This window comes from Pogona vitticeps, chromosome 2, assembly GCF_051106095.1.
Source record: "Pogona vitticeps strain Pit_001003342236 chromosome 2, PviZW2.1, whole genome shotgun sequence".
NCBI classification, from domain to species: Eukaryota; Metazoa; Chordata; class Lepidosauria; order Squamata; family Agamidae; genus Pogona; species Pogona vitticeps.
Window position 1 is genome coordinate 3710001 of NC_135784.1, and position 26620 is coordinate 3736620.

Genomic DNA, 26620 nt, shown 5'->3' on the forward strand with positions numbered 1-26620 from the left:
AGAAGGAAAAAGAGGGTATTGAAAAAGAAAGGATTAGAAAGGAAAAAAATAAGTTTGGCCAAGCAAAGCAAAGGGTTAAGATCTGCTGAGCTGCCAGCGGGATGGGCTGTGTCTGCAGTGGACAATGGCAACGAGACTGCAGGACGCCACTGAGTTGCTTATTAGATATTTGGAAAAGCCTGGTGGGCAGGAGGTCTGGGCTCAAAAAGAGGTGCCTCATTAAATTATGCACTGAAGTGTGGCATTTAGCCCTTCCTGCATGGCCGAGAAATGGAAGTTTCGCCGAGCCTGCATTCGAAAGACCTGGCAAAATGGGCAGAGGAAGAGGCAAGAAAAGGGGAAGTAGACAATATCAGATATGCCACTTGTTTTATGACTGTGGCAATGGAGCCATGGTGCTTTGAGGGAGCCTCCGAGATAATCATGAGAGAGGCTTGCCAAAATCCTTTTAACTTAAAGACTTGGCTCCTTCGCCAGAGCTCCCTCCTCCTCCTCCTCCTGAAGAGAATCCAGAGCATCATCAGTGCCAATTCCTACCACTGCCACCCCCACCGGAGACAGAAGATTCCTATAAGATATTGGTAGCAGCAACCAACAAGCGAAAAATTTTAGAAGACTTCAGTGGTGAGTATCTGCTCCCCCTCTCCTAACCCCTACAGCCCCACCTTCTCCATATGGAGTTCAGGACCCCCAATTGCTGGATAGGATCAGCCAAGTCACCATCAACTTTATTCAATTTTATGTTTTTTATGTCTTCATAAGAATTGTTTATATAGATAGAATTCAAGAAGGTCTTAGAATTTTCACCTTCTGGATCCAAATCAGTATATTGGCGGCATGTCGGGGGGTTGATCATCACCACCCAATCCCCCTACTTCATGTACCTGTATAGCTGAAGCAGGATGCCCCACCTGCGGAGGGGGGTTCCCTTGGGGTTGGAGATGAACCTGCATTGGTGTCTGCACCTGCGTGTTCCCCTCATCCAAATTGCATCCAAAGTCTATAACAACAGACTGATGGAAGAGGAAAAGAAATTACAGAAAGTGATGTTAGCTGGCACACAGGGAGATTATTAGAGCGGAGGTGGCCCCCACACTCCCGCATACCCCCGAGGACCCTGGGGGAGAGGGAGAGGGGGAAAGGGTTTTGGCCAACGGGGAGACAGAGGGTCTGAACAGTTCCCAAATACTCCCGGTTCTGAGTGCAGACTCTGTGGGAATTTTGGACACTGGACACGAACCTGTGCACGAAATTCTAGTTTTCCTTGCAATATCTGTCAAGAATTTGGCCATTGGTCAGATTCCTGTCCCCAGCGACAGCCATCTGTAGGTCGTGGACAGCAACTCCCACAGGTCCACCACCAAAACCGTCACCCTTGTTCCACTCCGGGAACTAATGTAGAGGAGCAGGATTGACAGGATCCCGGGGTCTTACATCTCCCACCCGGGGACTCCATGTTGGATTTGAGTATGGGCGACCAAGATATATCCTTTTTAGTAGATACTGGAGCTACACATTTGGTTCTTACAACCAAGCCAAATGGAGTAGCCCTCCGCCCAAATGGTCCTTCCCAGAATGTGATTGATGCATCTGGAGGGGTAACTAAAGTTCCCTTCCTACCCCCTGTCCGTGTGGGGCTCAAAGGTTCTACATAAGAGCACAGGTTCCTCTATATTGAACATTGCCCAGCTAGCCTATTGGGAAGGGACCTGTTGATGAAATTGGGAGCAAAGTTGGAATTTTTCCCAGAGGGATGCCGCATTGCCTTTGCAAACCCCGCGGCTACTGCCTTTTTGCTCACCTTAAAAGGACCCCGGTTTTCGCCGGCTGAACCAGACCCCCTTCTAGCTCAGGTACTTCAGCAAGTAGTCCCCTGGGTTTGGGCAAATGGTACCCCAGGCCATGCCAAACGGGCAGAGCCAGTACATGTGCAATTGAAACCCGGCAGAGGTCCGGTCCGTGTTAAGCAATATCCATTGAAAACGGAAACCAAATTGGGACTACAAAAGGTTTTAATCCCTCTGCTCGAGGCTGGTGTAATTGTACCATGCCGCTCTGATTTTAACACTCCCATCATGGGAGTGCCGAAGAAAGAACGAAAATACCAGTTGGTTCAAGACCTAAGGGTGGTAAATGAGGCAATCCTTGATTTTACCCCAGTGGTACAAAATCCATACACACTAGTCACCTTGATTCCTGGCTCGCATGCTTATTTTACATGCCTAGACCTGAAGGATGCTTTCGTCACGGTCCCATTAGCCCCAGACTCATACCACATCTTTGCTTTCACATGGGAGGACCCCCCCGAGATCCCGGGGATACCCTCGGGCCAATATGCCTGGGGATATTTGCCCCAGGGCTGGCGTAACCCACCAACGATATTTGGGGAGACATTAAACAAAATCTTACATGTATGGGTTCCCAAAGTACAATGTCGAGTCATTCAATATGTGGTTGACCTCTTGTTGTCCACAGTGGACCAGGAGACATGCCTGGCAGCCACAGTTGACCTCCTAAACTTTTTGGGGTATGAAGGGTTCAAGGTATCTAAGGACAAGGCTCAGATTACGAGGGAAGAAGTTATTTGGGGTTCTTGATCTCAAAGGGACAGAGCAGGTTAACGGGAGATAGAATCAGTGCAATATGTGCTGTTCCACTTCCAGACACCAAAAGAGGCTGGCACATTTTTCTTGGCATGGCGGGATTTTGTAAAATTTGGATCCCTAACTTTTCAGTTTTGGCAAGACCCCTACATGAAGCCCTTAAAGGGCCGGGAGAGAGGGTAGAGAACACACCTGGCATGAGAAAGGCGTTTGAGGCTATCAAGCAGAGACTCCTCTACGCACCGGCATTGGGACTACCTGACCCAGAGAAGCCGTTTGAACTATTTGTGCATGAGACCACTGGATTGGCACTCAGAGTCCTAACGCAGCAGGTTGGCAATTCGCCAGTTGCCTACCTCTCAAAGTTGTTGGACAATGTGACCAAAGGTTGGCCCTCATGGTTGAGAGCGGTTGCTGCGACCATCCTGCTAGTAAAGGAGGCGCAAAAGTTCTCGTTGGGAGCCCACATTTCCGTACATGTGCCACACGCGGTGGCAACTGTGCTGGAGCAAAAGGGAGGTCTCTGGCTGTCGAACGCACGCCTTACCAAATATCAGGCACAGCTCCTGGACTGCCCGAAACTCTGGCTGGTCACTAACACATGCCTTAACCCTGCCACTCTTCTCCCGACCCCACAGGCTGAAGGGGAGCCCATCTTGCATGTTTGCATTCAAACAATTGACACTGAGTATTCCAGCAGGAAGGATCTCAAAGATTCTCCCTTGCCACATCCAGATTTGGATTTTTTTGTTGATGGTAGTAGCCTAGTGTGTGATGGCATATGGAAATCGGCTTATACAGTGGTCACTGACTCTGCCGTTTTTGAAACCTGTTCCCTGCCACCAAGCACTTTGGCTCAGAAAGCGGAATTGATAGCTCTCACAAGGGCTTTACGATTGGCACAAGGGCAAAAAGTAAACAGCTACACTGACTCCCGATATGCTTTTGGCGTGCTCCATGCTTTTGCTGGTCTTTGGAGAAATCGTGGGTACAAAACAGCTGAAGGGGAGGACATTCAACACCTTCATGAGGTCCAGAACCTCTTAAGGGCTGTTCAGCTACTGTACAAAGTAGCCATCATGCATATAAAGGGACATGGCAAAGAGGCAGTCGCAAGGGTGAGGGAAAGCAATAGGCTAGCGGATAAAACGGCTCGTAGGACTGCTGAAACTCCCCCCCCCCACAGCAACAGTTGCCCCCGTTCTGCCAGCCCCTGTTGTTCCTTTGCCAGTACCTCTGTAATATTCTAGGAGGGAGACGAAAGAGGTGGTCGACAAAGGGGGGAAGGTTGGTGACAATGGATGGCTCTATACTGACAAGGGGGAAATTGTTTTACCTCGAGCCCTGACAAGACACTTACTTTGGGAACTCCATAGATGCACACACGTGCAAGCCCACACATTATGGTTGCTAGTGTTAAATCGTAGGCATATGGCCACGGACTCCTGTCCACTGCCCAGGACATTCCCGCTGCCTGTGAAGCTTGATGTAAGAACAACCCCCACACTGGGATTCGCAAAGGTCCCATGGGAACTCAACCGAAAGGACTCTGGCCAGGAGCTAGATGGCAAATAGACTTTACTGAACTCAAATATTGCTTAGTTTTTATTGACACTCTCACAGGCTGGCCAGAAGCTTTTCCCACCCGTACCGAACAAGCAAAAGAAGTTGTGCGATGCCTTTTGCATGACATAATCCCTCGTCATGGTATTCCATGGGAGGGGATTTCCTCAGACAACGGCCCCCTCTTTGTGGCAGATGTGGTCAAACATGTTGCTGCATACTTAGACATTAATTAGAAATTACACTCCTCTTATCACCCTGAGGCTTCCGGGAAAGTGGAGAGACTTAATCAAACTTTAAAGTCCCACCTCCGCAAAATATCCCAGGAAACAAATTTAGGCTGGGTTGATCTTTTGCCTCTTTTGCCCCTCCTTGGGTCCGTATTCTTCCAAGAGGGTAATTGGCAATTAGTCCCTTTGATGCCATGTACGGCTGCCCCTTTGTTATGACTGACTTTCACTCCAGGAACTCCTCCATGCCAAAGAAGGTGGGGAGGATTTGTGTAACTATCTCTTGGGAATATCCCGCCTTTTGCAGGACTCTCGCAGCCAGCTCCTCAAGCAGACCGCTGCAGATGTTGTGAAGCCTCTCCATTCCTATTCTCCCGGAGATTGGGTCTACACAAAAGCGCTCTCGGATTCCCCGTTCGCAGAAAGGTGGAAAGGACCTCTTCAAGTTCTGTTGACAACACCATCCTGTGTTAAAGTAGAGGCTCACGCCGCCTGGCTCCATTACACACGGGTCAAACCAGCTTCGCCCCCGCAGGACTACATTCCGTGTCCTCTTTCTGCTCCCCAGAAGCAGTGGACTTGCGAGGACTTGATGGTCTCAATTTTCTCTTTAAGAAGCACCCTCAGCCACCCAACCATGATGATTCCTAAATGCTGTGTTGTTTTCTTTCTTTGCCTTTCTCTGTATTACCAAAGAGGGGATTTCCTTGAGGACAATACCATGATACGTTTGCATCAATACGTTTGTAGAACACTCTTCTCTACCTTCTTGTTGGATTTGTTCCTTTTTTCCTTTCCACGCCAGCCTTGGTCTTCCCTCCTGGCCAGTCCCCGTCACCCTGGATGACTGGTACAACAAATCAATTCCTATTATCCAGGTAGGCGAATCTTCTATCTCCTCTTTTACACCGAAGGAACCGCAGCAGCCTTTGGCTGCTGCATCAATTTGCTTCAATAAAACAGTGGGTGAATCTCCCTCCCTAGGGGAATGGGGAAATTGTACTTTAATGTTCCTTTGGGATGGGGTCACATGGAAAATAGACCGAGACCAGCTTCCATTTCTTTCCAATAACCGCATCAAAACGCCTTATGTCCTATACACTTTATTCATTCGACATGCAGTGGGTAGCACTGCACCAAAGCCTCTCATTATTACTTCTTTACAGGTGCAACCCTTAGATTGGAATCTGGGTTCTGGTGGCTTTGCAGTCTCACGTCCCTTAAAGTCTCACGCCCTCAGGATGGGAGGGTGTCTGCACTCTTGGCTGACTATGGCCAGGAGGCATGCTTCCTCAGCGTCTGTCTGCCATTCAATTTTCTAGTTGTACAACACATTGATCTGTCCAGTCTTTATCTCATCCCTGGAAATGGAATGAGGGTACTCGTATATCCCGTGCCTTGTTCCCCTCACTTGGCGTTGCACGACACTACAAAGACATTTACAGCTTAGCTGATTTTGTTTATAATACTTCCATGGTGTTAGAAGCCCTAGCTAATGTCACGGATAATATCCAGTCCAGCTTGCAGTCAGAACCCCTCCCACTTGGAGAACTCTGACACAGCCTGCTTTTTAAGCTTTGTGTGAATTTTTTATTCAAGGCCAAGCTTGAAGGTTGAATAACAATGTATTCAATTAACAGTGCCTTCAGGCAGGCAAAAAAGACTAACTACCCGGAACTCAGATGGCCCATAATCCATCATTAAAAGATAAGCAGATGTTTGCAAATGCACAGATGGGTCATGCTAATGCACAACTTATTGACTCCTCTAACTCACAAGTCCAAAGGGGGATCTTTGAGATACAATTTAGATATTTTCACAGGCACTTATTAACCAATGAGCTTTAAGATTAGGGTTCAAGCGACCAATAAGGGGACGCTGTTCTTATTGTACTTTATGTAAATAACTTATAAAATGCTTTCCCAAATGTATGATGGCTCTCTCGGTCCACCATTTTAAGAATGAGGCCCAGCTATATGTGTTTGAATAAATTGGCTTACATATAGATTGAACTGATGCACTGTCTTTATCTGTTATTCCCTGCCGGAGAACTGAAACCAAAAATTGGGTGCTAACAGGTTGACATCAAGTCAAAGTGTTAGTGTGTCAGAGTCCATAAAGCCCTAAATGGCCTGTGTCCTAGCTATCTCAAAGACCACATCTCTCATTATGAGCCGGCTGGGGTGTTAAGATCATCAGGGGAGGCCTTTCTCGGTCCCGTCACCTTCACAGGCACCTTTGGTGGAGACACAGGAGAGAAACTTCTCTGTCACTGCTCCTAGACTGTGGAACTCCCTCCCACTGGAAGCCAGTCTAGCCTCATCTTTGTTGTCCTTCCACATTATCTTCAGGCAAGCTTCCCCTCAGTGACTGGATGTCTGAAAGGTTTTTTTAATGGATTGTTGTGCTTAGTTGTTTTAAATGAGCTTTTAGTATTTATTTTATTGACAATTTTTAATATAATACTTAGTTTAATTCTTTTTAAATATTTGTATACACTGTGTTTTAGCTTTAAATATTGTTGTTGTTTTTTTATTTTTCTAAGCTGCCTTAGCTCCTTTTAAGGAGGAGGGTGGGATAAAAATATTCACAGTCAGTCGGTCCCAGGACTCTTCTCACTTGCAGGGACATAATCACCTACTTTCTTCCACCCCACACTTTCCCTGCAGGCTCGCCAACAAACCGCACAGGAGCTGGGAGAGATATAGATTACATGGTATTCCTGTTTGATTGCTTTAATGCAAATAAATATCTGATGATGGCTTGGTCTGGAATGGGCCCTTCAGAGCTCTTCACTCTGCAAAAGACCTGCTAACAGGGAAACCCAGCAGATACAAAGACTGGGGATGGAGATGGAAAAGGCAAAGCAGAGACCCTTGAGGGGCTCCATTTCAGTCCTTTCCTCCTGCCCTCAAAATTGCTCATTCTGGCTGTTTTCATTGCTTCACTCCCATGTAAAGAAGAGCTGCAAAATGGAGAAAGCAAGAGGCAGCCTTATTATCAATTTGAGGAGCAGGCCTTTTATAAAGTGGACGGCCCTCAATGCAGAATTCAGGGCCAAACTGCCAGGAAATATTCTGCATTGGAGCAAGATACGGTTCCTAGGGGGAAATAGATCATCCCTTTTTTTTAGTCAGTGGGGCAGAGTGAGTTCAAGCCCTCCATACACCCATGTATCAATGGGGTCTCGGAGAGCCGAGAGCTCTCCCAGCTTTCCCTCTCCAGAAAAACTCCCCTTGCAAGAGTGAGGTTGAACACCAACCCAACTTTGAAGCTCCCTTTGCCTCAAGAGGGAGAAAAAAGAGGGGAGTCAGGGGGCTCCCCCCCCCAAAAGGAGGTGACACAGTGTCCATTCAGCTAGAAGAGAGAGAGAGAATGTTTGTGTGGTGGCCGCTGCCTTCCACGGAGTCCCAATTTCTCTCATGTCTGACAGGAAAACACTTCTGCCTCGGGCAGCAGAAGGAGCGGGGTCGGCCCTCACCACTCACCCCAAATACACATGTGAAGGTGTGGAGAATAAGAGTGTGCCGTCCGCAGAAGTAAAAGTGGAAAAAGAGGATGAAATAAAGAGTCAACGAGATAGTGGCGAAAGTAAAGAAGAAAAGGGAAAGGAAACAGAAGAGAAAGAGGGGGAGGTAAAGATAGAGGTGTGTTTGGCAGACGAGGAGTGGGAGGAGTCTGAAGTGACAGTTGAAGGGGGGTATAAGAACGAGGAGGGGGTGGTGTGGTTCAGTTCAGTTGTGGAGGCTTATGAGAGGAAGAAGAGGGAGGACAGACAGAGAGCTTTTGAAAGGGTCCGCTACCAGGGGTTGTTAAGAGATTTTCCCCATTTAAAGGAAGGTGGCTTATTGCCCGATCCACCTACTGTAACTGAGACTTTCCTGCGTAAATTAGTGAAAGAATGGAATGTGATTGTGGCGCCCAGAGAGCTGGAAATTCAGCGTGAACGTGCCTGGATGACAGCTGAGGAGCACGAAGGTCCCGACGAGAGAGGATGGTACCGACACAAGTGCTGTGGGACCATTTGTGCCATGAGGAGTCTCCCTCCTCCTCAGAAGGAGCCGCGGGGATCTTGTGGGATCCGCCGCCTGTAACTCCATGGGAGTTTGACCAAAGTTTAAATGTTGTTGAAAATGGCCTGTTGCCAAGTTTGAAACCGTTGAATCCTTTTAAAGATGTGCAGGTGGGAGAGGAGATGAATAAAAGTTCCAATGTTAATGTTATACGGACTCAGTCTGACTTATTTTCCGCCGAAAACAAGGGGCTGCCTGAAGGAAAGGACCAACTTTCTTGCAGTGGCGCCCAACGTGGGGCAGCCCCTAAAGCGGAAAATGAAGAGGTGAGCGAGCTACGTCGGACTATTCAACACCAAGCGAAATTACTAGAAAATTTAGCCGAGCAACAGACTTTATTAACAAGGCAGTTATGGCAGTTGAATTCCGGAGAAGAAAGGGTTAAGAATGAGTGGAAAGAGGCAAGGAACCCCTGGGTAGCTAACCCAACCCCCATACGAATGCAGAAGATGAGTAACACTGACGATCCTGAGGCATATCTACACACTTTTGAAAGAGTAGCCACAGCAGCCGGGTGGCCTAAAGAACAGTGGACACTGATTTTAATTCCATGTTTGACAGGCGTATTACAAGAAGTGATTGACACATTATCTGTTCAAGAAGCCGCACAATATGAAATAGTAAAAGGCGCCATTTTACAGACTTTGAACTTAACTGAAGAAGCTTATAGAAAAAAGTTCCGGGAGTTGAGATTCAAATCAGGGATGCATCCGCGCCCAATAAGCCAGCGCATGAAGGCCAACGTAATTAGGTGGATCAAACCCGAAGATAAGACAAAGGACGAAATTATTGAGACAGTAGTGATGGAACATTTAATCTCAACATTGTCTAACAACATGAGGAGCTGGGTTCAAAGAAATAGACCGAAGAAGTTAGAAGAGGCGATTCACCTCATAGAGAATTATTGCGCGGCGGAGGAAGGAAGTAAAGAATATACAGGCGGAAATCCTGACAGGGCACGCCCACCGGACAAGATGGCGACCGGAGGCAGCAACACACCGCGTGGTCCGATGTCTTTCTCCGCGATCGGCAGAGGCAGACCCGCTAACTTCGAGCCGATGCGTCCTAAGCCGACTCGCCCCATCACCTACAATCAGAGGTTGTTCGAGCCTGGCACAGGACTGAAGGAGGGCAAAGATGGCAAGCCCGTGTGTTTCGACTGCGGCCGCCCGGGCCACGTTCGGCGGCAATGCCCTGGGCTGGATTGTTCGTGGGTAGGCCAAAATAATGAACCGGTTAAGTTAATGGGGTCTGAAAGAGAAGGTTGGGAGGTAATGGTGTTGGTTAACGGACATGAAAAGAGGGCATTAATAGATACTGGATGCAGTAAAACGTTGGTGCGTCAGTTAGAAGGAACCGAAGTAGCAGATGAAGTGTCGGTGAGATGCATCCATGGGGATTCGAAAAAATATGCGACGGTTTGGGCTAGCGTGCAAATTGGGAATGATTGTCGAAGGATGAAAGTTGGGATAGCCCCGGGACTTTCAAGGGAGATGTTGTTAGGACGTGATTGGGAAGGGGCTAGTGAATTGTTAAACAAGAAAGAGGGCTTGGTTGGGGAATGCGAACTAAGCCAAATCGAAACTGATTTTGGGAAAGAAGTTTCTAGAGAACAAACAAGGATGTGGCAACAAGATGACTCTACATTACAAGAGGTATTAAAGAAAGCACAACCTACAGGGACTATTATTCAGGGACAGGAGGGATTTGAACTGGAAGAGGGATTATTGTACCACGTGAATCGAGAAGGTGAAAAACAACTGGTGGTACCAATGAAATGGAGGAAAGATGTGTTAAAGGTAGCTCATGACGTTCCTACTGCAGGTCATTTGGCTAATGAAAAAATGATAGCTCGAATATCTCATAGATTTTGGTGGCCGGGAATGCAAAAAGAAATACAACAATTCTGTAGAACGTGTAAAGAGTGTCAGATGACCCAAATGAAACCTAGACCAGGAGCTCCTCTGGTGCCTATGCCCCTTGTAGATCATCCCTTTGATAGGATAGGAATTGACATAGTAGGGCCTCTTACAAAATCTGCAGGAGGACATACTCATATTCTAGTGTTAATTGATTATGCAACAAGATATCCAGAAGCTATACCTCTGAGGTCAACCACAGCCAAAGTAATCGCGAGAGAACTAATGCAGGTGTTTACTCGGTTAGGTTTCCCTAAAGAAATATTAACAGATCAAGGGAGTAATTTTATGAGTTTAACATTGAAAGAAATGTGGAAATTATTGGATGTAGATCCAGTACACACTTCCGTCTATCATCCTCAAACAAATGGATTGGTGGAGCGATTCAATAAGACCCTGAAAGGGATGTTACGGAAGTTAGTAATGGAAAAGCCTCGCAGATGGCACTTGTTAGTGGCTCCCCTCATGTTTGCAGTTAGAGAAGTACCACAAGCATCCACTGGCTTTTCGCCATTTGAAATGATATATGGTTGGAACCCCCGAGGAATTTTGGACTTAATAAAAGAAAAATGGGAGAGTGGGTCAGACAACGCACAAATCACGGTAAAACAGGTCCTTGAGATGAGAGAACATTTAAGAAAGGTGTCTGAAATGGCAAAAGAACATTTAGGACAAGCACAAGCCGGGCAGAAAAGGAGATATGATTTGAGGGTTTCCCCTAGATCCTTCCAAGCTGGTCAAAAAGTGTTGTTGTTATTGCCCGCCGAAAATGCCAAGTTGTTTGCAAGATGGCAAGGCCCATACGAGGTAATTAGACAAGTAGGAAAGGTGGATTATGAAATTAAAACTCCAGATAAGAAAAAGAAGACGGGGATATATCATGTAAACCATTTAAAGGAATGGCATGAGAGGGAGGTGTTATGGGCTGAAGATATAGAAGAAGATCTAGGGCCTGAATCCTCAGTGTACAGAACAGACCAGGCAGAAATCCCTTTAGGGGATTGTTTGAATCCTCAACAAATGAGACAGATAAGGCAAATTGAGCAAGAATTTAAAGATGTATTTTCTCCCAATCCAGGCATAACCCAAATAGTCGAACATCGCATTAATACTAAGGAAGGAGTAGTTATACGTAGCGGAAGTAGGAGTTGGCCATATCACATGAAAGAAATAATCAACAAAGAGGTAGAAGAAATGTTAAAGTTAGGAATAATTGAACATTCACACAGCCCGTGGAGAAGCTACCCAGTGGTAGTACCTAAACCGGATGGAAAGATCCGGTTATGTATTGACTTCAGAAAATTAAATGAAGTATCTAAATTTGACGCTTACCCCATGCCCCGTATAGAAGATTTATTGGAGAGACTAGGGGGCGCTATTTACCTCAGTTCATTGGATCTCACTAAAGGTTACTGGCAGATTCCGTTGAGGGCTGAGGACAAGGAGAAAACGGCTTTTGTGACTCCTAAGGGATTATTTCAATTCCAAAAAATGCCATTTGGATTACATGGAGCTGGAGCTACTTTTCAGCGATTAATGGACAAAGTATTAGAACCAGTAGAGGAATTTGCGGGAGCATATATTGATGACATCCTTATCTTCAGCCCCACGTGGGAGGACCATGTAAGACATATAAAATTAGTATTGGAAGAATTAAGGAAAGCTGGGCTAACCGTAAATCCTTCTAAATGTAAAATAGCTCAAGAGAAAGTAAAGTTTCTGGGCCACGTAGTATGTAAGGGAGAAATACAACCCTCGGAAGAGAAAATTGACAAATTATCTGATTGGCGTATACCCAAAACCAAAAAAGAAGTCCAACAATTTTTAGGTTTGGCAGGATATTATAGGCAATTCGTGCCTAATTTTTCGGGAATTGCGGCTCCTTTAACTGATCTTACTAAGAAGAAAATAAAAAAGTATATTAATTGGGGAAGGAAAGAACAAGAAGCGTTTGACAAATTGCGGTCTATTTTAAACGAATTACCAAAGAGGTATGCACCTGACTTTTCCTTGCCATTTATTGTACAAACAGATGCATCAGATAGGGGGATAGGAGCAGTTTTGGCACAAGAAAGAAATGGTATCGAATATCCCGTTATGTATTTAAGTAAAAAACTGACACCTAGAGAACAGAAATATGCAACAATTGAAAAAGAAGCATTAGCGGCCAAATGGGCAATCACAACTTTAAAATATTATCTATTAGGAATGCCTTTTATATTAGTAACTGACCATGCCCCATTACAATGGCTGAACAGAATGAAAGACGCCAATCCACGTTTGACCCGATGGTATTTGAGTTTACAACCTTTTGCATTCCAAGTGAAGTATAAAAAAGGAAGTAACCATGCTAATGCCGATTATTTCTCACGACAGGGTGAAGGGGATGCGCGCGATGACAACAAGCGGACGGCCCACTCCTCCGGGGGGGCGTGTGAAGGTGTGGAGAATAAGAGTGTGCCGTCCGCAGAAGTAAAAGTGGAAAAAGAGGATGAAATAAAGAGTCAACGAGATAGTGGCGAAAGTAAAGAAGAAAAGGGAAAGGAAACAGAAGAGAAAGAGGGGGAGGTAAAGATAGAGGTGTGTTTGGCAGACGAGGAGTGGGAGGAGTCTGAAGTGACAGTTGAAGGGGGGTATAAGAACGAGGAGGGGGTGGTGTGGTTCAGTTCAGTTGTGGAGGCTTATGAGAGGAAGAAGAGGGAGGACAGACAGAGAGCTTTTGAAAGGGTCCGCTACCAGGGGTTGTTAAGAGATTTTCCCCATTTAAAGGAAGGTGGCTTATTGCCCGATCCACCTACTGTAACTGAGACTTTCCTGCGTAAATTAGTGAAAGAATGGAATGTGATTGTGGCGCCCAGAGAGCTGGAAATTCAGCGTGAACGTGCCTGGATGACAGCTGAGGAGCACGAAGGTCCCGACGAGAGAGGATGGTACCGACACAAGTGCTGTGGGACCATTTGTGCCATGAGGAGTCTCCCTCCTCCTCAGAAGGAGCCGCGGGGATCTTGTGGGATCCGCCGCCTGTAACTCCATGGGAGTTTGACCAAAGTTTAAATGTTGTTGAAAATGGCCTGTTGCCAAGTTTGAAACCGTTGAATCCTTTTAAAGATGTGCAGGTGGGAGAGGAGATGAATAAAAGTTCCAATGTTAATGTTATACGGACTCAGTCTGACTTATTTTCCGCCGAAAACAAGGGGCTGCCTGAAGGAAAGGACCAACTTTCTTGCAACACACACTCTCCAAATCTCAGCACCTCTTTCCTCATGGCAATTCTGAGGAGCCGCCCTTAAACATTGACAGAGATGAAGAGAGAGCTGGGATAGCATCTCCTCAGATTCATCATTTTTATTTTCCCGCCAAGGGACAAATGGTTGTCCTTTCCCTGTGACTGGCTTTGGCATGCATGAGAGGGTACCACTTCCCGCCAGGCACGTGGCCCTGCAACAACCCCCCACACACACACTGTCTTCTGCACAGCAAAAATGGAAAGGTGTGTGCGCCCAGGCGTGATAGGTGGGAAAGCGGGCAGGGGGCAGGGAGGAAGCAGGCTAGCTGAGGCCACGTCTGGGGCAGATGGAACAAACTGCATGTGTGAAAGGAAGCATTCCTGCATGACCACATATTGTATCTGCCCAGGAATCCAGGGTCTGCCCCACCACACACACCGTGTTCTTGTGCCAAACCAGGATTAGCCCATGAACACAGCCCACAAGGAAAAGGCCTATAAGAAAGATGACCCAGGAAGAGGCAGGTGGGCTTCGACAGCGCTGCAAGGATTGCTCCCATCATCCTCTCTGAGGACTGATTCCCCCATCAGAGGAGGGCCTTCTGGAAGAGTATCTTGTGTGAATGGGAAGTATGAAAGAGAGGCCTCTTCATAGCTTTTGTCTCATGTCTTATGGCTCATCAATAAATGTTACATGAATAGTGCTTGACCCAAAATTATTGGTGTGTGGTCTTCTTCATCAGCAGTCTGGCTGGGCTCTCTGTCTCCTCTCATGGTCCATCTCCTCAGGATATAAAGAGCAGGAACCCCTTTGGTGTAACACTCCCTGCTGACCGTTTACTACATTTTAATCACTTTGGTGGTTTATTGAAGAGAACCAGAAGCAAGTCTTGCCTTGTAGCATCCTGTAACAGTCTTTCTTATTTGTTTGTTTATTTATTTATTTATCCCCTGCCTTTCTCCTTGAGAAAGGACCCAAGGCAGTACTTCCCACCATTTCCCTTTCTATAATTTGTCCTCTCCCTTTCTCCCCAATTTCTTTCCCTCATCATCATCTTCATCATATTCCTTTTCTCTCTCCGTCCCTCCATCTCCCCATCGTCACCACAGCAGTTTTTCCTCTGAGCCTTTTCCTTCGATGTCCTTGGAGAGAGAACCCCGCCAAAAGGACCTTGAAAGGACTTAAGGTCAGCAAAAACCACCCATATGTGTGCCTTCGGAAGGTGCAAGTGTAACCACGGGTGGAGGTGGACATGGGGCTTAGGCGTCAACAGGTGAACCCCTCTAGGAAAGTGGGGTGAAGCCAGGGGAGCATCTCCAGCTGTCTTTTCAACAAGGAAGGGGGAAACCTCTGGATAGCTCTTAGGTAGGCATCCTTCAGTCTCAAGAGACTATGGTAATGTGCTCTGAACAGAAGTATTGAAACAGCATCTAGTGTGGCTGAAAAGGCCAGTTCGAGAGTGACAATTCCTTCCACACTGAGGACAAATACAATCTATCCCCCGTCCAGCTCCCTGGTTTTGCTGGTTTCAGGACTGCCTCTTTGCCTCGGCTTGCTGAACAAGTGTCTCCTCAAAATGCAAGAGGACATGATGCACCACCTGCCTCCAGCCTGAACGCTCAGATGTCAAAGTTTCCCATCTGTTGAGGCCTTCAGATTCTGATTGCAGATATCCTTGTACCGCAGCTGTAGTCTTCCTCTGGGGCACTTTCCCCACACTAATTCTCCACACAGGAGATCTTTGGGAATCCGACCATTAACCATTCTCTTGACATGCCTGAGCCAAGGTATATGTTGCTGTTTCAGTAATGCATGCATGCTAAAAATTCCAATTAGTTCCAGGACTGCACTATTTGGAACTTTGTTCTGTCAGGTGATGTAAAAGTGTCAGAGGTCATTGAGCCAAGGTACACAAAATTATGAACAACCTCCAATCGTTGTGTAGAAATGGTTTAGATATCCTAAGTGTGGAGCCAGAGGTTGGAGTTCAAATCCCCCACTGGTCTTCCTTGACACAGGCTGGACTTTGATGATCCAGAGGGTCCAGCGCTGTGATTCTATTATTAGAATCGCTGTGATTACTATTATTACCATCATGGTGATTATGTGTTCATTGGATTCAGAAATAGGAAAAGGGGGAAAGAGTCATATGAAGGTGTCTGTTTCTTCTTATGAGCCCCAAGCATTAGCATCTGGCGTAAGTGGTTGCTTAGGGGCCTGCAGAAAGTGGTGACAAACGGAGTGTGGAACTTGCACGCTATAGTAAAGGGGGACATCTCCACTCTGGGTTGTCACAGATGCTGTCACAGTTATTGGAGTGAAGCAAAGAGGGGACAAACATGGGTGGGTGAGCAGAAGCATGTGTATTTATACACAGGCAGTTCAGAAACGCTGTAAATGGGCCTCCGTGACAGGGGCTGAACTCAAGGGGCCCTTAGGGTCCCTTCCAGCTCTGCAGTTCTAAATGGATGATGATGACCAAAAGGCAGTTTTTGGGACTCCCCTTGACCCTTGGGAAAGGAAGAGCACAAGACGGGGGTGGGGAGGGGGTCTAGGGACTCCTCTGGTCTAAGGGGAGAGGGGACACTGGTGGTTGGGAAGTCAGGACCAAGGGGCAGAGGGCAGGCCTGGGAAGGAGGGAGGGGGATCTGAAGTCTGCCCCCCCCCCAAGGCAAGAGAAACAGATCAGGATAGACTTTCCGCCTCCAGAGCCATCCCACCCCTAACATGAGTTGGAAGAGCTCCGGATCCCCTTGGTTTCCCCTCTTTCAGATTCCTCTTGATTTTGTCTCCATGGGACTCTGTGATGGGGCTCAGAGGGCAGATCCTTCTTGTGTGGGGGGGGTTTTTCTTTGTCATATAGTGGGATGAACTGTGCCTTTCAAGACATGGAGGGGCAATTTATGAAGGCTCCCTTGACTTTGAAAAGAGCCCGGCCGGTTTCCTTTGTGCTTGGCTGGAAGGTGTATGTGTCTTCTGTGTCATCAGGTCAAAATAGAGGGACCCCCAGTAGGGCTTTCTAGGTAAGGGAGATATTTGCTCTTGCTTTGTGTGTATGTGTGTATGTTTTCCCCTTTTGTCCCTTGGAAATGAGTAAAATACTCATGAGAAGAAACAAAGGAAGGCTCTCCTTCTTCTGGTTTGACTGCCTTGGACCTTGGGAGCCTAGAAGCTCCAGCAGGAATATAATAAGGGAATTCTTGAGCCTGGAACCCGAAAGAAAGGAGAGAGGCTAACAGAGGTTCCAGGCCGGTCAACGGGTGTGAAGGACAGCAACGGAAGCTGGCAGGATTCTCTGGCCGAACCTCAGATTCTGGGGTGCTAAGACCATGACTTTGGCTCAGAGCTAAAATCAGCTTAAAAAGGACCTGGCAGGGATCTACAGGAACAGGGTTCAGGAAAAAAATAGTTCCAGAAGGAAGACTGACGCCAATACCTTCACCCAGAACAACCAACAGGGCTACTGCATATCTGCCTTTTAACTAGTGATCTGGCCCTTGGTGAGTCCCATGTCCTGAGCATTATCTCCTGACTTTGCTAATAGCTGGAGAAAGAGTTGGACTTCATGAAGACCCCAGGTAAAAATGAGAAGAAATGCAGGAAGGGAGTACTATGTACCATGTCAAGAGCCTTCTTATCTCCCTACATGCACACAGGAGGGTTATTTAATGATGTAAGATGTTGCTTTCCTTATTGTTTTTAGCTTTAAATATTATCTTTTATTGATGTGAAACCCTTAGTTCCTTTTCAAAGAGAAAGGTGGGGTAAAAATAAATGAATAAATAATCAAACATACATACAAACAAATATATATGTTGTTGTTGTTCAAAAACATCAGGCACAGTCAATCTGAAAAACTGACTGGCATTATATAACACAGTGGTCCCCAACCTTATCGGAATGGCGGACCGGTTGGGTGGATGGGCTCGCTTGCGGGTGGGCCGAGCACACATGCACGCATACATGGACAGCTGGAACTCACAGAGAGGAGGGGCGTGCTCAGAGAGGGGCAGAGCACGCTCGCTTGGGTGTGCAGAGGGGCAGGGTGGGTTTCCCCGCATGTGCAGAGAGACGGACCATGCTTGCAGAGGGGAAAGGTGCACTCATGGAGGGGTGGGGCACCCATGTGTGTGGGTGGGGTGTGGGGGAGTGCCTGCAGGAGAAGCAGGAGATATGTCTCCATGGCCCGGTCTTGGCATGGCCCACAGACTGGCAATGGGCCGCAGACCGGGGGTTGGGGACCCCTGATATAACAGATACAAGTTTTAATGAAAAACCTAAGTATCTTTTAAATATAGGTGCAGGATGCAGGATGGTGGGGGGAGTATTTTTTTGTTGTTATTTTTTTCCCCTCTGTTACGGTGCTGAGCAACCTGCACTGATTGTTGGGCCTCTGACGTCTTCTGTCTGCTGAGTTCACATGATGGGACCCTTATGAGTGACCTCACACAATTTCTAGCCCCAGCAACGCACACAGCCTGTTCTCCTGACACCAGTGTCACTGAGGCCTCCGGCTCAGCAGAGCTGACAGCCACAGGCACAGCATTGAGAGGCTGTTTTACGGGGTAAGATGTCAGAGAGAAGGGGGCTGTTTTGCACACAAAGGGGACTGGCAAGCTTTATGTATTTACTGCTCATTGGCCATATATAACAAGTTTATGCATTTACCGCTTATTGGCTTGATATATGAAGTGTATGCATTAAAATGCATACACCTACTCCCACCAAGATCTACCTGTGTCACTCGATCGGGTCAGGAGGTGAGGCTGACGAGCCTGACGCCGAGGGAGGCCCGGAAGGAAAAAATGAGAAAGCGCACCTTCTCGGCGGTGGCTCCTCGCCTCTGGAACAATCTCCCTCCAGAGATTCGTGCGGCCCCATCGCTGGGTATTTTTTAAGAACCTTCTCTCCAGTTAATACTTTTCCCTTCTTCATTTACCCTCTGTTACTCTTTCCCATCTTGAAGAATCTGTTTATCTTTTACACATTCTAATTGAGGGGATGGCAGATCCAGGGAGCCAGGGCTCACAGAAGCTCTGCAGCTGGCTGACATAGAACTCAATGGAAGGACTGTTTCTTTGGCTCCTAAAATCAACCAGGCTGGCTCCTGAATTTGTCTGTGTGCCTCCCAAAGTCTACAAATATTTGTCAAGCCCTTTGTGAAGCAATATATCAGCAAAGTAAATCATAGTAACTCTTATAAAATGCTTTCTATGTACTAATAGCAACTACGCATTCTTGTGTATGTTTGTTGCTCTTGCAGAATCTAGCTAGAAATAGATTCTTCAGTGACACCCCCACCAAGAAACAGATTCCTTTTTTTTTTTTTGTCCAAAGGAGGGGTTGAAACAGAGCTGATTTGTCCTGGACCAGAAGTGAAGAAACCAATCCAGAATCCCCCCAGTATTTGCAAGGCAGGTAAGAAGATTTCTTTCTTTTCGATCAGAGGTACAGTTAGTAAGATGCAATGCATTGCAAAGCTTAGATAAGTAAGTTAGTTAATTTTCCCCCAACAACACCAAGAGCCTTTGGGGGAGCTGCCACCAGAACGTCCATGACACATGCTGAGGGACAGAGAGGATGCTGAGATGGTTGTGATGTTGCCTTTTCTTTCTCCCAAAGGACTAAGTGGGTACAAATTCCCCACATTTTTGCAGTTCACTTTGCTTCTGCCAACTTCGGTCTGCAGCCTCCTGATTGACTTCCATGTAGCTCAGTTCTCCTTGTGACCAGGGGCTGGACTTTCTTGATTTCTCTTCCATCTTAAAAAGTGTGTCCTTCTTTCCTCCATCCCACCCCTATGGCATTCTCTGCTGTCCTTTCAAAATTCATGGATCTCCCTCCCTCACCTACTGCCATGGTAGGTTTCCGTGGGCTCCTTCTCTCTCTTGCCATGGGGCCATGAAAGAAAGCCATCTCGTTGTTCTGGACAGTGAAAGATGCCCACACACGGCCCATCCTAGCAGGACTTCCTCTCCCTCCAAGCCCAGTGGGCAAAGAGGGAGGCCCCGTGCAGTGGGGGTCAAGGAGCCAGGATGGGCATGGCTCCTCTCTCCCTAGGACTTTTCCCACCAGCAGGGAGAGCCTGGCCTGTGCCCATTCCGTGCACACCCTGCTGAATACAGCTGAGGCTTCTCCTTTCCTTCCCTCCACCGTCATGAATACAGCTTTCTAGGGTGTATTACCAGAACTAGCCACTAGATGGTAAAAGAGACTTGCTGTTCGTTCTGTAAGGCATTAACCTCATTTTAAAAATCATTAATAATTCATTAATCCAGTGTGGTAACAATGAGGACTATGGCCTCATACAATATTATGTAATATTTATGTATGAAACTTTTTAAATGTAAAGGCATGTAACAGTCATTCAGGAAGTGCTGCACGAATACAGTGTTAAGGAACTAACTCCAAGTGAAGGCATTTTCCCGGCTAAGGGTTCTGAGTTGACATGCATCTGCCTGGCCAAGCTGACATTGAGTACACAAGGGAACCCGACTCCTTGAATGTTCATGGTGCCAAGAGAGCCAAAGCTCGGTGTGACGATGTTTTGACTCAAAACAAAACATCAAAAGTATTTAAAAAGAGACCTCTGTCGTGTTTATGGAACAGCTCAAAGGGAGGGAAGACGTCTCCCGGAGAAAATTCTGGAGCGGGCAATAAAGTGGTCAGTCTGTAAACACCTTGTATAGTGTCAAACATGTCAAAGGGAGTGAAGACGTCTCCCAGGCCAGCTGTTAATTGTTTTTTGTGCAAACCAGTGGGGAGTGGCTTATGGACTGAGAGCAGTCAGGAGATAACCATGGGAATCATAGAATCATAGAAAATGAAGTTGGAAGGGGCCTACAAGACTATCAAATCCAACCCCCTGCTCTATGCAGGAATACATACTATGCCAGGTGAGGATCTAAGTTTTTCTTGAATGCCTCCAGTGTTGAAGTACTCACCGACTCCCGAGGTAAGTGGTTCCACTGTCATACTGTTCTCACAGGAAGTTTTTCTTGACCTGGTTCTGCCATTGAGTTTGGAAACTAGTACTGGGTTCTGTGCCATAGGCTGTTGGAGGGCTTGATAACCCCCAGATCTAACATGGATTTCACTTCATCTCTTATGACCTGTCTGAGGTGTTGGGGGCAGGTTTGGGCTTCTGAGGACACCACTACTCCTGGATCAGTTTTCATTTAATGTTCTACTGAGGTGGTAGGTCTGGGCCTGCAAGAGAGGACATCTGGAAACTCCTCCTCAAAGGTCTTCAACTCTTGCTGTTTTGCATTCCATGACTCTGCTAAATTCCATCCATCTCCCCAGAGAGAGGAGAATGGCTTTGCCTCCAGCCCAAGGTCCACCTCTTATATACTACTCCTAAATGGGCCTGCCAGTCTCATTATTCCTTAGGATATTGATGAGGAACATTTGAATTGTCCACCTATGGTCCAGTATTCAAACCTCATAGTCCATATGGGCCAACTCACATTATGATTTCATAAGGTCCCTGCCACTGGGCAAAAAGTTTAGCTGCCTCTAAGGGCGAAAGCAAGAGAACCTTCTGTCCTGGGATAAACTCCTTGGGCTGGACCTGGGCATCATACCGTCACTTCTGGGAGGCTTGGGCTTCTTGCAGGTGTTCTTGCGGTAACCCTACAGCAGTATGTAGATGCTCTCGCATCTCCAGGATCTGTTGTACTGTACTCTGGGCGTGATCTTCCCCTGACTCCCATTACACCTGAACTAAATCAAGGATTCCCCCGAGGCTGCCTCCTGTATAACAATTCAAAGGGTGAAAACCCCAGGGATGCCTGGGGCACCTCGTGCACTGCAAACGTTAATGGGGCTAGCTTTTCCTGCCATTGAATCGGGTGATCCTGTGCTAGCTTGCATAACATGGTCTTGAGGGTCTTATTAAATCTCCCCACTAGGCCATTGGCCTGTAGATGATAAACTGAAGTTCAAAGGGACTTTGCACCTAGGGCTTCCACATCTCCTTCCATGTTTGGCTAAGGAAATTGGTTCCCTGATTGGTTAAGATGGTACTTAGGAACTGTACCTGGGACAATACAACCAACAATTCCCTGTCTGGCACCTTGGTTGTGTAGCCTTGGGGTAGCGAGTGGCATAGTCAGTTATCACCAGAATGTGTGTGTGGCCTCCAGCAGATTTAGAGAGGGCGCCCACTAAATCCATAGCTATGTGGTCAAAGGGCTTGTCTCTTATGGATAATGATGTAAGGGCACCCTTGGGGCAGGTCTGCACCTGAGTTATTGGGCAAACCAGACACGATCTACAGTACCAGTCTACCACTGCATATAACCCAACCCAATAAAACTGCTGGTGTATGCGGGCACTCATTTTGTCAGTGGGGAAATGCCCTGCCAGGGGGCGGGTCATGTGCTAATTTCAGTACAAAGCTATGCAGCCGTTGGGGCGCCATCAATTGGACACCAAGGAAGGGAGGGTCTGGGGTAATACGACAGAGGAAGCCTTCCCGTACTCATCAGGTGTTTCCCCTTTTGGCCCGGCTTCAGCTAGGACAAAGGCCAGAGCGGGGTCTTCCCAGAGGGCTACAATGGGAGGAATGGCCAGAGACGGGTTGCCAAATTTATTCTCCTGGGTGCACAAATTGGGCCCATTGCCAGACATAAGTGCTGTCCTCATCCTGATGCTGCTGAAATTAGCACATGCCTTTCTGAGAAGATCCTTGATCAGATTGTGCGGAGAGAATATGAGGAGAAGCAGACCTGTGTGAGAGAGGACATTTCTGGAGAAGCAGGCAAAGGAGAGCAAAGGAAGGCCTGAGCAAAGTGGACTCAGACAAGCTTGAGCAGAGAAGAAAAATGGGTACATATTGCTATGATTTGAATATAGATTTGTGAACAGAGTGACTCCCTGTCCACACATATTGGCCCAGATTTTGTTGCTTAGAGTTGTAAATCACACAAGGGTAAGCCCATCGAGTCCTCCAGAATTTGATAAGTCCATTCCTCCAGAAGTCTCATTGCTTCAAATACTCCATACAAAGTGTCCGCTATCTCTTATTATTTAGTCTGTTTTCTATGTACAAATCAACTAGTCTGAAAATGAACTTCTAACCATATAAAATAACTCGTATTTCTGCCACCTTTAAAAATCAAACAAAGATCTCTATTTGTTGAGAATTTGGTTAATGTATTCTCTTTGGACATAAGCACAGTTAGGAGATATCAGTTTGCAAAGGCACTAGAACACCGAGAGAGTAAAATTCAACTTAGTCTATTTACCAATATACAGAGTGCATAGAAATTCAACTGGCAACATAACAGAGCATGATACAACACATAGCATAGAAATAAGTGATCTGACTTACAGCAGATGCCATGTCCCATTTACACATGTCCTTTATACTTCTAGGGACCAACCAGAAAATAAATTACATCACTTTCTCCAGCTGTACAACATCAAGTATACAACCTTGGTAGACATATGAAACTACTTGATAGATGACTCAGATAAAATCTGCCATTTTACTTTCTGCTATACAACATTTATGTTTGATACATATTTAATACATTTTCAGATCAAAATCTCAACATTAATAGCTTTTAATTACATTACATTAACACATCTCAGTAAAACTAAAGTCAAGGACTCTTTTTTGCCTCGAATATCAGTAAGAAAGACATTTTCATTTGCTGCTTATAGTTGCATCACCTGTGATCTTGTCTACAACCTCATTTTCATTAAATAATCGCCATTCGGTTAGATAAACACAGTAATCTGGTCCTGACATCCAAGACCTTTATATCTTTCTCTTCTAGTTTGGACACAAGGATTTGAGAAACCCCTACACATTCCCTTTTCATTCCACTAGCTACGTGCAGCCGCTTTTAAAAACAAAGCAATTCTGAAGAGTTTCCTGAGAGTTGACTTTTATTTGAAAAATATAGACCTTTTATGATTATCACAAAAAAATTTAATTGATCCTGACCCTCCTCCCTTTCTGTCTTTACATGCAAATGAAATGGAATTAAGCAAGAAGGATCCATTCCTTTTCAGCTGGCCTTGTGTATCTTTCCCCCATGACTGTGTTGTTGTTTTTTAAAACTTGCTTGATCCCCAGTCAGATGGCCTTCTCTTCTGTACTCCTTCTCTTTTTTTTTCCCCTCCATCAGGTCACAAACTGGACAACCAGAAATTGATGGAACCACTCCTTCTGACACTGATAAGAAGCAATTGAGAACCAGGAAAGAAGAATATCCGATATTCACAAAGAGGAAAAAGGCAAAATGGGAAGCAGACAGTAACAGAAAAAAACAAATCTCCAGGTGGTGTTTATAAACTCCTGACAATCTGAATGTACTGCTGGGAAAACCATTGGAAGAAAAACTTGGAAGAGTACTTAGATGTTGCAGAGTCCACCAAGCCGAAAAAGCATGTCTGTTCATGGAAAAAGCGTCACGATGAAGAATAAACGTATTTCACATGTAAAACCAGTCATAGGGTAGAAACGGTATAACTGTATGCAGTGTGGAAAGAGCTACCTGAGTACACAGCAAAGAACTCAGACAGGGGAGAAACCATATGAATACATGGAATGTGGACTGAGCTTTAATCGAAATGGTAAACTGAGTTTGCATCAAAAAATGCATAGAGGGGAGAAATCATATAAATGCATGGAATGTGGAAAGACCTTTAGTCGGAGAGATGGTCTTAGATTACATCAGAGAGCTCACACGGGGGAGAAGCCATATGAATGCATGAAATGTGGGAAGACGTTTAGTCGAAGAGATCACCTTGGTTCACATCAAAGAACTCACACAGGGGAGGAGCTATATGAATGCACTGAATGTGGGAAGAGCTTCAGGCAGAGTAATACCCTAGTTTTACATCAGAGAACTCATACCATGGAAAATAATATATGATTGCATGGATTGTGGAAAGAGGTTCATTCAAGCTCTTCAGTAGCAGAATTTACCTTGTTTCATGTGAGAAAAGCCAAGGGGCAAAAATACATTATAAGCTACATAGAATGTGCAAAGACCTACAATAATACTGACCACCTTATTAAGCATGAAAAGAGTAACTTTTCTTGTAAGCTGTAGAAAGGCTGTAGAAAGAGCTAATGTTGAAATATATATTGGGAGACATTGGGTAAGGGGAAATGTTTTTTTCTTTCTCTGAAAGAAACAATATTACAAAGAATCTGAATAGACTGATGAGGTTTTGGTAGACCTTTGATAGAACAATGATTGTTTCACCTTCCATGTTGTGTTTCAGGGGAAGCCAAACTTTTAATCAGGGTGTGATGTATGAGATCCGTTGTTCGAGAGGCGCCTTTTTCTGTCACAGGAAATGAATTTTTGGGGGGGAGGAAAGGAAGAAATACAAAATCTTTCTGAAGTTCTCTTCTTGTTATTTAAAGGACAACATGCAATAAACTGCACCATTTGATTGCTCAATGGTCCACCCAAAAGCTGCACACAAGCTGCCTAATTAAGTTGGCAACTGTGGCCATGGAAGTGCATCCTGGATACGTTTACTTCAGTTCAACTTCCACAACAGCTTGCAGAACTCCAATTATGCAGGCCTAGCTACACAACTGGATTTTGACCAGTCCATGGGTGAATCACATACGTGCACTATAATAAGCATTGAGCAGGGGGTTGGGTTTGATGGCCTTGCAGGCCCCTTCCAACATCACTTTTTAATGTTTCTATGATTCTAAGTAGACGATGGAAAGTTGGATGGGTGCTAAAGCCGAGAAGTGGAAAATGGTTGAAAAGATTGAACTCATTTAGGGGGTTGACCAGACATGAGCCAGACTGAGTTAGATTAAGAAAAGATGAGAAAATGATTATTTCATGAAAGAAAAATTAAAGAGGAACCTTGAGCAGTTTTGCTGGTGTTGCTGTTTTTCTCTCTTCGGGCAACTCCCATTTTGATGCCAAACAAAGAACATTCAGCACCACATCAGGCGCACGAGGTTAAGTCAAACCCTTTATATGTCCAGACATGAATGGAGTCTATGCTAGTTGAGAAGTTTGATGCACCGGTGAAATGGGGGAAGCTGCACTTTCTGTTTTTCCATTTCTAGGGTCTCCATGCACCTGGAGATGGGACTGGAAGGTGTAAAGCCAAGAGGTCCTGGACGGAAGCGAGGAGACTGGGAGGGCAGAGAGAATCTGGGGAGGAATGGTTTGCAATGCCCTGACACCTACCCACTGCCTGCAATTAAGCTTTAATGAATCTGGCCTTCTAGTGATCCCTCTTTGGGATAAGTGAAGTGGGGGCAGGGAAAAGCATCAGGTGCCAAAATGAAATGGAGAACTAATGCAGGGAAATCAAGATTCAAAACAATGCAAACCTGCCTGGCCGAGAGGGTTCTGTGATTCAGGTGGCCTTGCAAAAGTCAGCAGGACCTGAGCAGATTATTTGCAGAGGTGATACAAGGACAAGAAGGAAAGAAAGGATCCTTTTTTTCCTAAACCACACATGCAGGGATGCATGTAGGAGGGTAGTCTGTGGAGCTTCCCATGTGTGGGGAAAATACAGGGGTCTCCAAACAATGGCCCAAGGGTCACATCTGGCCCACCTTGCTTTTTTCCCCCCAGTCCAGTATGCTGGGGGTCTGTGGCTGCAAAAGGGCCATCTCGGCGGAGGGAAAAGGAGACAACAGGAGAAACTCACTGTTGGTGAGAGAAGGAAGTGATGAAATGGCAATCTGTCCCTCAAAAGCAGTCACATGGCGGCCGCTCCACCAGCCCCCTCCCAGCAACAGTGTGTCCTCATCCGCCTGCCGTTATGCCCCATAGCAATCTTCTGTCGCTGAGGCAACCGCCTGCCGTGCCCCTTCCCAACTGCGCCTGGAAAGCATGTGCCAGTCCCCAGTCGCTATGCCATGGGGCCCACCCAGGGGGCAGAAACACGGAAGATTTGAGGAGACGACAGGGACGCAAAAGCTCACTTGCTCTCACTCTGAGTGTGTGTGTTTCTTCCCCCCCCCCGTGGTCCTCGAAAATGTGTAAAATACATGAT

At 46.2% G+C, this 26620-nt stretch overlaps 1 protein-coding gene across 1 annotated transcript in view; it reads left to right on the forward strand.

The window, feature by feature from the left end:
• Positions 1 to 26282, forward strand: part of LOC144587288 (uncharacterized) — a 27853-nt gene extending 1571 nt beyond the window's left edge. Inside the window, exons 1-3 of the mRNA XM_078387364.1 lie at positions 1 to 5274; positions 18879 to 19033; positions 23758 to 26282. The exon at positions 1 to 5274 is cut by the window's left edge and continues 1571 nt beyond it. Coding sequence (XP_078243490.1) covers positions 24106 to 24507 — 402 coding nt within the window. The 5' untranslated portion in view covers positions 1 to 5274; positions 18879 to 19033; positions 23758 to 24105 and the 3' untranslated portion in view covers positions 24508 to 26282. The remainder of the gene's footprint in view (positions 5275 to 18878; positions 19034 to 23757) is intronic.
• Positions 26283 to 26620: the final 338 nt, after the last annotated feature.